The 12,651-nt window shown below is 36.7% G+C and overlaps 1 protein-coding gene across 5 annotated transcripts in view; it reads left to right on the top strand.

Annotated features, from left to right (window-relative positions):
- UBE2Q2 (ubiquitin conjugating enzyme E2 Q2) overlaps window positions 1-12,076 on the top strand; it is a 61,642-nt gene extending 49,566 nt beyond the window's left edge. For 2 of the 5 annotated variants that reach the window (XM_004017823.5, XM_004017824.5), the window contains 4 exons: window positions 1,953-2,001; window positions 2,441-2,536; window positions 7,967-8,033; window positions 10,433-12,076. In XM_004017823.5, the coding sequence (XP_004017872.2) occupies window positions 1,953-2,001; window positions 2,441-2,536; window positions 7,967-8,033; window positions 10,433-10,464 (244 nt within the window). In that variant the 3' untranslated portion in view covers window positions 10,465-12,076. Of the gene's footprint in view, window positions 1-1,952; window positions 2,002-2,440; window positions 2,537-7,966 lie in introns of all 5 variants that reach the window. The other 3 variants (XM_060401710.1, XM_060401711.1, XM_012098644.4) reach the window with 2 other exon arrangements.
- The last annotated feature ends 575 nt before the right edge of the window (window positions 12,077-12,651 follow it).

Genomic DNA, 12,651 nt, shown 5'->3' on the forward strand with positions numbered 1-12,651 from the left:
GAACTACTTTTGTCTTGTGTTGAGACATTGAACACTTTTATAGTTAGTATGTGCATGTAGAAAATGTACTTCCTTCTGATCTACAAGTATGAAAACTTTCCCTTCTCTCCTGACAAGACTCTCCACGCCCACAATGAAGAGTGGGGTGCTAAAGGGGAAGGTGGTGGTTAGATAATTGGTAACTCAGCATTAACTACATATGTCCTTTTCCTAAAATAAGTTTCTCTTTAGCGTTTCTGAAGTGTAAGGACCCAGAATGGTGTTAACTCATGAACAGATTACTAGACTTTGAGTGGTTTTGGAGAAATCAAAATCAAATGAGAACTTGGATCTTGTAATTCTGTTAAATCAGCAAATGCTTATTTAAAGCTGCAAGATTTTTAAATATGCAAGATACACTTTGAGCCCAGTGGGAGATTCAGAGTATTGTAGACAAATTTCTGAGTTTCAGGAACATAAGAGAATATACACAGTTTATCTTTTCCTGAAAAAAAAAATATGGTGTATAGTTGATTTACAGTGTTATATTACTTTCTGCTCTACAGCAGAGTGAATCAATTAATACATTTACATATATCTACTCTTTCTTAAGATTCTGTTCCAATATAGGTCATTACACAGTATTTAGTAGAGTTCCCTGTGCTATACAGTAAATTCTCATTAGTTATCCATTTTATATAGAGTAGTGTGTATGTCAATCCCAATCTCCCAATTTTTTCCTCCCCTACAAAGTGTAAAATCTCATGATTCTCCTTCCTGATTTAATTTTTTTGGAGTTTTTTTCTTCCTATTAAACTTCTGCTTTGAAAGTTCCCGGAAGTTGGGACAAGGAAGTAAAAGAGAGATGGTTGCCTGAATTCTCCAGGATAGGGGAGAGTTATTGACTAGTTTCTGTTAGTGAGTGATTCCACTGTAACTATTATTACTAGTGGTCTACAGTAGAAGTTTTTAGATTCCTTACTTCTCTGTTACTTGGTTTAGTCAATACAAGGATGCATTTGCTTAGCCACAATGCAAAATTTACAGGCTCGAGTGGTCTTGGCAAATTTTATGGGGCAGGAGGAAGAACAGGCATTTGGGAGAGCAGGCAGCGGAAGGAATCTCAGGCAAGGGAAAGGCATGGGCAGAGTCCCAGAGGACAGACAAAACTTGTGGTGGACACAGTTTTCACATAGACCTAATCAGTGGTCCTACCTTATGTGTTTTCAAGATTGCCACAGTTTTTCTTTTGTAATTACCATTCCTTTTATTTTTAGGCATGATATTTAATGTGTTTTAAAGTTTAACATTAAAGGAGGAGTTACTTTGTTTGAGAGAATATCAAAGGCTGAAGAATCTTGATCTAAATAATGATTTATAAGGGAGATCTAAGGGAGATTTCTAATGAAATCCCCCATAGTTGTCCTTGGTTTAGAGAAGAGTCCTCAGGACTAGAAAGAGAAATAGGGGAGCTCCAGAGAGGCTCCCTGGTCAGAACCATCTGATCTTCACAACAGAATGAAAAATATTTTAACTATAAATGCAGATGTTCATTATTATAAATAGGGTAAATTCATCACTGCTGTCAGAGGAAAAGCTCTTGGCTATTTAACATGATGGTGGAGAAATCTTAAGATGAGTAGAACAGTTGAAAACCATTTAAGGAAGATTTCGCCTGTCCCGATTCTCTGGAATGTTTAGGGCTAAGTTCTTAGTTTCTGATACCTTAAAAGTTTTCAAGTGTTCTGTTGTTAAGAACCATTATTTAGTTAAAAAAAAAAAAAAAAGACATTTAGATGATGACATCAGAATTTTAGAATTACCTATAGTTCTGTAACCCTAAAAACTTATTTTCATTTTTGCATAGTATCTTTTAATCTTGTATGCATACTTTCTTAGTAGTGATACTTTAAAAACTGAAGAAAGAATACCAAGATCTAGAGAATTTTGTATGATTCCTTTTTCTTTTTAAGGTACGTGTTGGGCGGTGGAGCACTGTGCATGGAACTACTCACAAAACAGGTGACTATTTTTCTTACGGCACTCAGGTATTTCAACCTCGGTAGAGTGTTTTAATTATGTAAGTTAGATTCTAAGTGGACAGAGCTGTTTGTAATAGTACCTACTTTAAAATATATATATATTTTTTGCTAATAGCACCTATTTTAATAATGAAAGCTATTTAAACCAGTAAAATGACATTGTACTTGGTGCTTAAACTATGCTAGGATGGGCAATAAGAGTGAGGTATGTTATAATTCGCTCATTTGTTGCTCTTACAACACAGCTTTCTTTGTTTTGTGAGATTTTGGAAATGGTCCAACTTGACTTTTACTGCTTGACTACAAACTTAACATAAATTTGATACTACTGAGTTGTTATATGCCATTTTCTTAAGCTTTCCTGAGTGAGAATCAGGAATACCACAGTGTTTTAGAGAAGTGTTTTCTTCTTTCTATAGGGCTGGAGCAGTGCCTATTCAATAGAATCGGTCATCATGCAAATCAATGCCACCTTAGTTAAAGGCAAAGCCAGAGTGCAGTTTGGAGCAAATAAGGTACTTTTATTAAGAATATCACATTAACTACGAGATACTTTTCCTGTTATGAAGCTTCTACCTGTTCTTTTAGTCTTTGTTATTTCTACTATAATTAAATATGTCTATGGTTTAAAATTTATTATTGGTTTATATATACTAGTGAATAAAAAATTGTATGTAGTTACATGCTTCCCCAAATTGAGACCTCATTGTAATAGTTAATTCCTAGTAAGCATATATGCACTAGGCTCTAATCTAAACTTTTTAATCTGTATTAACTTTCTATCCTCTAATAACCTAGAAGTAGGTACTATTATTGTCCTCATTTTGTAGATGAGGAAACTGAAGCACAGAGAAGTTAGGTGACTCATGTAAGGTCACAGGTGGAGAGTGAGGATTCGAACCAGACATTCTGCTTGTTAGTCTCTGCTCTTACCCACCGTCTTCTGTTCTTTATTCACTTACCATATCAGAAATATCTTTCATGTCTAATTATAGTTATCTGTGAACACTTAAGACCAAAACAAACTCTGAAGTTAGTATATTTTGGAAAAGTGTGTGATGGAAATCATCCCTACCTGACATTTTAAAAAAAATTCTGTATGTTCCTAAAATTCCTTGTGAATTTTGTATTAAATACCTATCCAAATAGTACTAAATCTAAGTAAGTATATCTAAATGTATTGCACATCAAATTAAGAGCTCACTGGAATCAACTCACAGAGGAAGCAGGAAATTGACTCTCTAAGGGGACTAAAGTGGTCTCATGTTAATTGTAGCTACAGTTCTCATCAGTAGCAAATGCCAATACTCTTTAGAAGAAAGGATTTCTGAATTAAGACTATAAGATTCTCAGAGATTAAGATCAGTTCAGTTCAGTCACTCAGTCGTGTCCGACTCTTTGTGTCCCCGTGAACTGCAGCATGCCAGGCTTCCCTGTCCATCACCAACTCCCGGAGCTTGCTCAAACTCATGTCCATTGAGTCGGTGATGCCATCCAACCATCTCATCCTCTGTCGTCCCCTTAGCCTCCTGTCTTCTATCTTTCCCAGCATCAGGGTCTTTTCCAATGAGTCAGTTCTTTGCATGAGGTGGCCAAAGTATTGGAGTTTTAGCTTCAGCATTAGTCCTTCCAATGAATATTCAGGACTGCTTTCCTTTAGGATGGACTGGTTTGACCTCCTTGCAGTCCAAGGGATTCTCAAGAGTCTTCTCCAACACTACAGTTCAAAAGCATCAATTCTTAGATGCTCAGCTTTCTTTATAGTTCAACTCTCACAACCATACATGACTATTGGAAAAACCATAGCTTTGACTAGGTGGACCTTTGTTTGCAAAGTAATGTCTCTGCTTTTTAATATGCTATCTTGGTTGGTCATAGCTTTTCTTCCAGGGAGGAAGTGTTTTTTAATTTCATGGCTGCAGTCATCATCTGCAGTGATTTTGGAGCCCCCAAAAATAAAGTCACTGTTTCCATTGTTTTCCCATCTATTTGCCATGAAGTGATGGGACCGGACGCCATGATCTTTGTTTTTTGAATGTTGAGTTTTAAGACATCTTTTTCACTTGACAGTGAAAGATGACAAGCACCCAAGTAGACATCCTAACATACATGAGAACTGGCAGAAACAATGACTAAGAGACACAGAGTCACAAAGACTTGATGTTTTGGAATTAGCAGATATTAAAATTGTGAGAAAATGAATACTTATGTGTAATATCTAGTGATCAGAGAAAAGAATCTATAGAAATGAAGAATGTTAAAATGAGAAACTGATTAGACATCAGAAGAGAGAATTATTAGAAGAAATAACCCAGAATGTTGCACAGAGGGACCCAGGAATAGATAGTACAGCAGAAGATAAGAGGTACAGATCAGAATGAGGTGTATGTAAAACATGTCTTATTTGAATCCCAGGAGGACATAATAAAATCATATTAAAAAGTGAGGAATAGAAATCAGAAAGTGAAGTTATAAAAGCAAATCCAAATAAATAAATCATAACAAATATAAATGCACAGAAGTTACCAGTTAGTTTGAATTAAGTGGTCTTTAAGAAGTGTATTTATTTATTTTTATTAAAATTTTTTGGAAATACAGCTGATCTATAGTGTTAATTTTTTTCTGTACAGCAAAGTGACTCAGTTATACATTTATGAATATATTCTTTTTAATTTTCTATTATAATTTGTCACAAGAAGTATGTTTAACATGTGAGGATACAAAGAGATGGATTTTTTTTTAAAGGAAGAAGATAATAGAGATAGACCAGTATAGGCATACCTTGGAGATATTATGGGTTCAGTTTCAGACTTCTTCAGTAAAGCCAGTATCACAATAAAACAAACCACAGGAACTTTTTGGTTTCCTAGTATGTGTAACAGTTACACTGTACTGTAGTCTCCTAAGTGTGTAACAGCATTATGTCTAAACAACAATGTACATGCCTTAATTAAAAAATATTACTAAATGCTAACCATTATCTGAGCCTTCAGCTAGTGGTAGTGGTTAACACCAAAAATCAGTGATCCCAGATCATTGTAACAAACATAGTAATGAAAAAGTTTGAAGTATTTCAAATTGCCAAAATGTGACACAGACACACAAAGTCAGCCAGTGTTCTTGGGGGAAATGGAGCCAGTAGACTTGCTTGGTGCAGTGCTGTCTGTTAAAATCTGCAACAAAAAAAATGTGGCATTTGCCAGGTGCAATAAAGTGAAGTGCAGTAAAATGAGGTTTGCCTGTATACATTGACAAAAAGGTGATTTAGCTGTGTAAACAGTGTGATTTTAGAACACAGTGTAAACGTGTGGTTTTGGAACAAAGCATTAATTCAGTCAGTTCAGTCGCTCAGTCGTGTCCAACTCTTTGCCACCCCATGAATCGCAGCACGCCAGGCCTCCCTGTCCATCACCAATTCCTGGAGTTCACTCAGACTCAATGCCCATTGAGTCAGTGATGCCATCCAGCCATCTTATCCTCTGTCGTCCCCTTCTCCTCCTGCCCCCAATCCCTCCCAGCATCAGAGTCTTTTCCAATGAGTCAACTCTTCGCATGAGGTGGCCAAAGTACTGGAGTTTCAGCTTTAGCACATTCCTTCCAAAGAAATCCCAGGGTTGATCTCCTTCAGAATGGACTGGTTGGATCTCCTTGCAGTCCAAGGGACTCTCAAGAGTCTTCTCCAACACCACAGTTCAAAAGCATCAATTTTTTGGCACTCAGCTTTCTTCACAGTCCAACTCTCACATCCATACATGACCACTGGAAAAACCATAGCCTTGATTAGACGGACCTTAGTTGGCAAAGTAATGTCTCTGCTTTTCAATATGCTATCTAGGTTGTTCATAACTTTCCTTCCAAGGAGTAAGCGTCTTTTAATTTCATGGCTGCAGTCACCATCTACAGTGATTTTGGAGCCCCCAAAAATAAAGTCTGACACTATTTGCACTGTTTCCCCATCTATTTGCCACGAAGTGATGGGACCAGAGGCCATGATTATAGTTTTCTGAATGTTGAGCTTTAAGCCAACTTTTTCACTCTCCACTTTCACTTTCAGCAAGAGGCTTTTTAGTTCTTCTTCACTTTCTGCCATAAGGGTGGTGTCATCTGCATATCTGAGGTTATTGATATTTCTCCCGGCAGTCTTGATTCCAGCTTGTGCTTCTTCCAGCCCAGCATTTCTCATGATGTCCTCTGCAGAGAAGTTAAATAAGCAGGGTGACAATATACAGCCTTGATGTACTCCTTTTCCTATTTGGAACCAGTCTGTTGTTCCATGTCCAGTTCTAACTGTTGCTTCCTGGCCTGCATATAGGTTTCTCAAGAGGCAAGTCAGGTATTCTAGTATTCCCATCTCTTTCAGAATTTTCCACAGTTTGTTGTGATTCACACAGTCAAAGGCTTTGGCATAGTCAATAAAGCAGAAATAGATGTTTTCTGGAACTCTCTTGCTTTTTCCATGATCCTGCAGATGTTGGCAATTTGATCTCTAGTTCCTCTGCCTTTTCTAAAACCAGCTTGAACATCTGGTAGTTCTCGGTTCACGTATTGCTGAAGCCTGGCTTGGAGAATTTTGAGCATTACTTTACTAGCGTGTGAGATGAGTGCAATTGTGTGGTAGTTTGAGCATTCTTTGGCATTGCCTTTCTTAGGGATTGGAAAGAAAACTGACCTTTTCCAGTCCTGTGGCCACTGCTGAGTTTTCCCAATTTGCTGGCATATTGAGTGCAGCACTTCCACAGCATCATCTTTCAGGATTTGAAATAGCTCAACTGGAATTCCATCACCTCCACTAGCTTTGTTTGTAGTGATGCTTTCTAAGGTCCACTTTATTTCACATTCCAGTGACTACTTGATGATAAAAGTCTCATTTAACCAGGAGGATATAGTTTTTTACTCTAGGTCATGCTATCTATCATTTCTCAAAAAATGCAGGGGACAGTGACTAATAACAATAGGCTGTACATTAATTTGTTTAATCTTTAGGATATACAAGGATACTAATAAGAGTAGTTTATTTGAATGGAAGAAGGAAGGTGGGTGAGGAAAGGAACTGGCTGGTTGCAGGCCAGGTAGGAATGAAAGTTGTCATTTGGAATGTGTTTATACACATTCTTATGCTATGAATTTATTAAAAAATTAGGTGACATAACATAATAGATGTGAACCACTATGGAGAATGCTTGTGATAATTCTCCACGATGGAGAATTGGAAGTTAAGATGTAGGCAAGTTGTACTTATGGGGATAAAATTAATAAAATCAATCCTAAACTTGGTCCCATAGAAGACATTCTAATCTGTAGAGGTTAACAAAAGAAGACTGCTTTAGTAGTGTGACTTGCTATCACTTATGGGCATTCTTCAGGTTTAACTCAAATTGTTATCCAGATGTATAGTCCTTAAAGCCTAGTGTTTCCTTACCTGAAGGCAGTATTTTGTAGTTTATTTATTTTTTTTGATGGAAGTTATGAGGAAGAGTTTTCTGTCAGTGGACATGTATGATTTTATATTTCTAGATACAAGTTTTTTTTTCTTTTTTGAAGTAATAGTTGATTTACAATGTGTTAATTTCTGCTCTACAGCAGTGATTGTTATACATAGATATATATATACACACACATATATACATATATATGTACATGTACATTCTCCTTGCATCCAAATAACACCTTTAACTTTATTCATAAAGCCTTGTACTTGTGCAGTGGCAGGAGGACTTAGCACATGAACTGTGAATCTTGTAGATCTTTATTAGAAAACAGTTTTGATTTTGTTATCCCTCTAAAATAGCTGGGAATAATGAAATTGGGAAGTTTACTTTTCAAATGGAAATACTTGGTTTCTTGTGTTCTTTTAAATACAGCAGTGATGCAAATAATCCATCAATTATTTGTAATGATTTTCATCTACTTATAGTTTTGATATAAAATGTATAATTCTCTTTCAGAATCAATATAATCTAGCAAGAGCCCAGCAATCCTATAATTCCATTGTACAGATACATGAGAAAAATGGTACGTTTACTTCAATAAGTATTTATTGCCATATGTGAAATTTTACATAATGTACTGTTTACTTATTTTGTTTTATTCTTCTGTTTTTGCTTTAATTTCTTACAAAGTATGGTTACCAGAGTGAAAAAATTTAACTTGAGGATACACATAGTGTGCTTCATTCAAAATCTTTGTATCCTAAATACTTGGGCTGGGAATCTTTGAGTCAAACATTTTTGAGTAGATTAATGAATGAATCACTTTACCTACTTGAAATGTGTGATACTGGGATAGGAACCGAGTTAAAGGCAATTCTAAAGGTGGAGTTCTTGCTGTTAATACTGAGTAAGTTGCAATCAGGATCATAAGCCAGTTGCTGAACCATTTTCAGACTGCTTAATGCTTTTTGACAGTTGTGCAGATTTATTTATTCAAGTAAAAAAGTTCTAACTTCAGTCTATACTTAAAAATAGACTGAATTGTAAATTTTAAAAAATATCTTTCAAAAGTTTATTGGACTTATTTTCAATTTTTCTTGTATTCACAAGGTATGTTTGGAGTTTTTGTCTCTAATAGTGAGATGACAACGGAGAAGGCAGTGGCACCCCACTCCAGTCCTCTTGCCTGGAAAATCCCATGGACTGAGGAGCCTGGTAGGCTGCAGTCCATGGGGTCGCTAAGAGTCGGGCACGACTGAGCGACTTCACTTTCGCTTTTCAGTTTCATGCATTGGAGAAGGAAATAGCAACCCACTTCAGTGTTCTTGCCTGGAGAATCCCAGGGACGGGGGAGCCTGGTGGGCTGCCGTCTATGGGGTCGTACAGAGTCGGAGACGACTGAAGTGACTTAGCAGCAGCAGCAGTGAGATGACAAAGAAGTAGACTTGGAGTCAAGACCGATTATCAGGTGCCATTTGGGTCACTCACTAGCTCTGTGGCCCTGAGCAAGTCCCATTACCTCTCAGCCTCAGTTTTCTCATCTCTAAAGGTGGTATGATTTCTGTCTTGCCAAATGTGAGGAAGGAGATAAGTTGTGTGTGTGTGTGCAGCACTTAATAACCAAGTGTGCTGATATTCATGGTAGCTGGGGTAGTGGAATGGATGCATTTTTGTGCAGAGGAGGTTAATTGATAGGAAGTAGTTTTTCTTCAAGAGTATCTACAGTAAAGTGTTCTTTAGTTAGAATGTGGTAGCTTGTGACTTAATATTTGTGTTTTTTGTGTGCTCACTTTCATTTAAGTGATAGAGCAAACGTGTCGCTTTTGCAGTGACTGCTTACTTTTGAAAGAATAGTATTCAAAACAATTTTCAAGCTTCTGAAGAGGGAAATGATAAAATTTGAGGACAAAGCTAGGTTTTCATAATAATCATCTCTAGCACGCTAAAATTACAGACCCAAAGATGCCTATATGCTCCTTTATTAAGCACGTGGACACTCCACAAGTCTTGGTATATTTATACTGTTGGAAGCGCAGCTTCCTACCAAACAATACTTTGTCTCAGTCTCATTTGCCTTTTTAGAGAGAGCTTATCTTGTTGTTAACCTTAGGGTGTTCCCTGGTGGCTCAGACGGTAAAGCCTCTGGCTACAATTCGGGAGACCCGGGTTTGATCCCTGGGTCGGGAAGATCCTCTGGAGAAGGAAATGGCAACCCACTCCAGTACTCTTGCCTGAAAATCCCATGGATGGAGGAGCCTGGTAGGCTACAGTCTATGGGGGTCACAAAGAGTCAGACACGACTGAGCGACTTCACTTTTTATCTTGTTGTTGAGCATAGAAACACGTTTTTCTTATCTCTTATTTTTTGTTAAATTAGACATTATAGTCAGCATTCAAAAATGTTTATGGAAAGCACCTGTATTTCAGAAAGTGTAGGTTTGTGTGTAATTAGCTATGAAGAAAGAGCAATAGATTCAGATTCAAGAGATGGATTCTAGTTAACCTGCTGCTGCTAAATCTGATCTTGAGCTTAATCACTTAATCAGGGCACCTGCTGAGATGGCACCCTCACTGGTAAAATGACATCACTGCACTGACGGCAGTCCAAGTTCCTCACACTCTAAAATACCAGGATTTTGTTTGGGGGACAGTTATTTTTAGTTCAGTTTCCTATATAAAACTTAGCCTGTTGTCTAATATTCCACACTCTTCTCTTTAGGTAGAAATGCCACTAATACAGAGATCTCACCTTGAAAATTCAAGTACAGTTTATTCATAGAAAATAACTATATTGTGAATATATCAGAATGTTGTGTTACCAACCCAAGTATAAGCTTAATTTTTACAAATAGGTTTAAACAGGGAAATTACGAGTAAAGAAAACTATGGGTAGAGAAAGTATGTAACCTTGCTAAAATGTCACTTCTCCTAGTTGGTTTAAGAATTAAAATGTTAACTTTTTTTTTCCCCATTCTTTTTCAGGCTGGTACACCCCTCCAAAGGAAGATGGCTAAATGTGTTGACTTTTGTATGCTTGGACCAGTGTTGCTTTAAAGAAAATCTTTCCAACATGCAGACAAGCTTTGAGTGCCCCTATAACAGCAGTACCGAAGATGTTAGCTAATAGTTATTTTAGTGGATAATCTGTCAACTGATCCAGCATAAGTTACAGCCTTTCCATTTTTCTCATTTTAGGTATCTTGGACTGAGCAGTGGGGCCGTTACTGTATTTTTTCCGATAAATACACATACTGGCCGCTCCTTATCATCTCTTTCTTGAAAGGTGAAATGTCTTAAGTAGACAAGTCAGCATCAGGTTACTGAAGTTATGACTTGAGGGCAAATTTCCCATTTTTGAGCTCGTGTGTTATGAGGATTTACAATATATTGTTCCATTAAAGCCAATAAAGTTTAATCAATGTTTAATATTGGTTTAGAAAATTTAAGGTGTTCTGAATCACAGTAGCTTTTTCAGGTTAAAACTATTTTATGATATTGCCAAAATAATGACAGGAAATGTACTTGTTAAACAGTTAAACTTCTTTTTTTTTGGCTATGAAGATCTGAACTATCTGCTGAAGATTTGCTCTTAATTGAGTTGAACTTTTTAGGCAGAGCAAAGCAAGGCTGTGGCTGTGTCAATTCAGCTTGTGCATAGTAATTTCCCCTGGGGCATCAGAGTCTTGCTGAGCTGAATCTGCTTCTTGTTGGTTCAATATTTCTTATGAAGAGCTTGAAGTATAGAGCTTGAATTATTTAAAATACTAAGTCATTCTACGTTTCCATTTTATTAACGGGATGTTGCAATCAGTTGTAAACTAATAATCTTATAAAGTGATTGGCACAAAGACTTCTTGAACAAAACTTCAGTTAAGTACAAAAAGTATCTAATTTGGAGACTTAAATTTTTCCTATAGTCATAATAATGGCTTTTACATTGAAAGACTAATAGGAATTCTACATATATTAATTCTTTTATAAAATCTAGATTCAAATCAGTGTACTCTCCATTTCATTGCCTTACCTGAATTAGTCCTGTTGGGTTGGTAATAGATTTTTTTTTTTTAATATACCCAAATTTGATTTAAAAGTAAACTCTAGTTATTAAGCACTTTTAAAAAGAAACCCAGAAGCACATTTTTTTCTGCACAAACCAGTTACAAAGTTCAAAAGTGTGTCTTATGCTTTAAGACTCAGTTTTTAACTTTGTAAACCACATCTGAAAAACTTGGCACTTCTGCATTATTGTGTTTAATTTCTTTTCCTTTTTTTTCTTCTTTCCTATTTTGGTTAAGAGGATAGTAGAAAAAGATTTTCTGGCATTCTTGTTCATTCGGTTAATTTGTATACAGTTCCAATTGCCAGTTGCTCAGATAACAAGTGACAAGGCAGAATTCTTTAAAGCATTAAAGTTCCTTAAACCTAAGGCTAAATCTTGAATACATTATTGAATTCTTTAATATCCTGATGGCTAGCAGATTGACAGCTGCACATTTGGCATGCTTTGGTTTTTGGTTTTGGGGGGTTTTTTGGACTTTATTTTTCATTGCAGATTTATTTGGCAATGTACAGTAAATTTTGTAAACTTGCATCAAGTTTATGAATAAAGAACCATTTAAAAAATAACTCTTTCACTTTCCTTTTGTAACAGATACTCTTTGAGTTTCTATAGGCTCTGTTGGGTTTCTGGAATAGGATCATATATGGTGGGATGGGGTGAGGAGAGGCTTAAGGTAGATTGATTTCACAAGAGAAAGCTGGAGAACCCAGAATTGTTGTGTATAGACTTGGCATACTCAGGGTTTCCTCAACCTCTTCCCTTGTGCACACTGATTCTTTAATATAAATTCAAATGCTACTTTCTTCATCGCTTTCCTAATTCCCCAAGGTACAGTATCTGTTCCCTGTTCAGTGTACCCATAGCCTCTTGACACAATTGTCAATTTCTCACATACAAGAAGTACAGAAGTAGGAAAACTCCAGGCGTAGTACCTCTGCTGCTTTGAGACCTTTCTGTGTTGGTTTCATCTTTGGATAGACTTGAATGTGCAGCCACCTTAATCCATCCAGAGGTAGATAATGGCCCTGTGGTCCAGTGTCTCCTTAGGAAGTGAGAAAGTCTTTAGAGGTCCCCCTACCCACCCTCCCACCCCCCAAAAAACACAACTTTTTCTTGGCCTAGAACTAGAGCATTTGTCTAC

Source organism: Ovis aries, chromosome 18 (assembly GCF_016772045.2).
Source record: "Ovis aries strain OAR_USU_Benz2616 breed Rambouillet chromosome 18, ARS-UI_Ramb_v3.0, whole genome shotgun sequence".
NCBI lineage: Eukaryota > Metazoa > Chordata > Mammalia > Artiodactyla > Bovidae > Ovis > Ovis aries.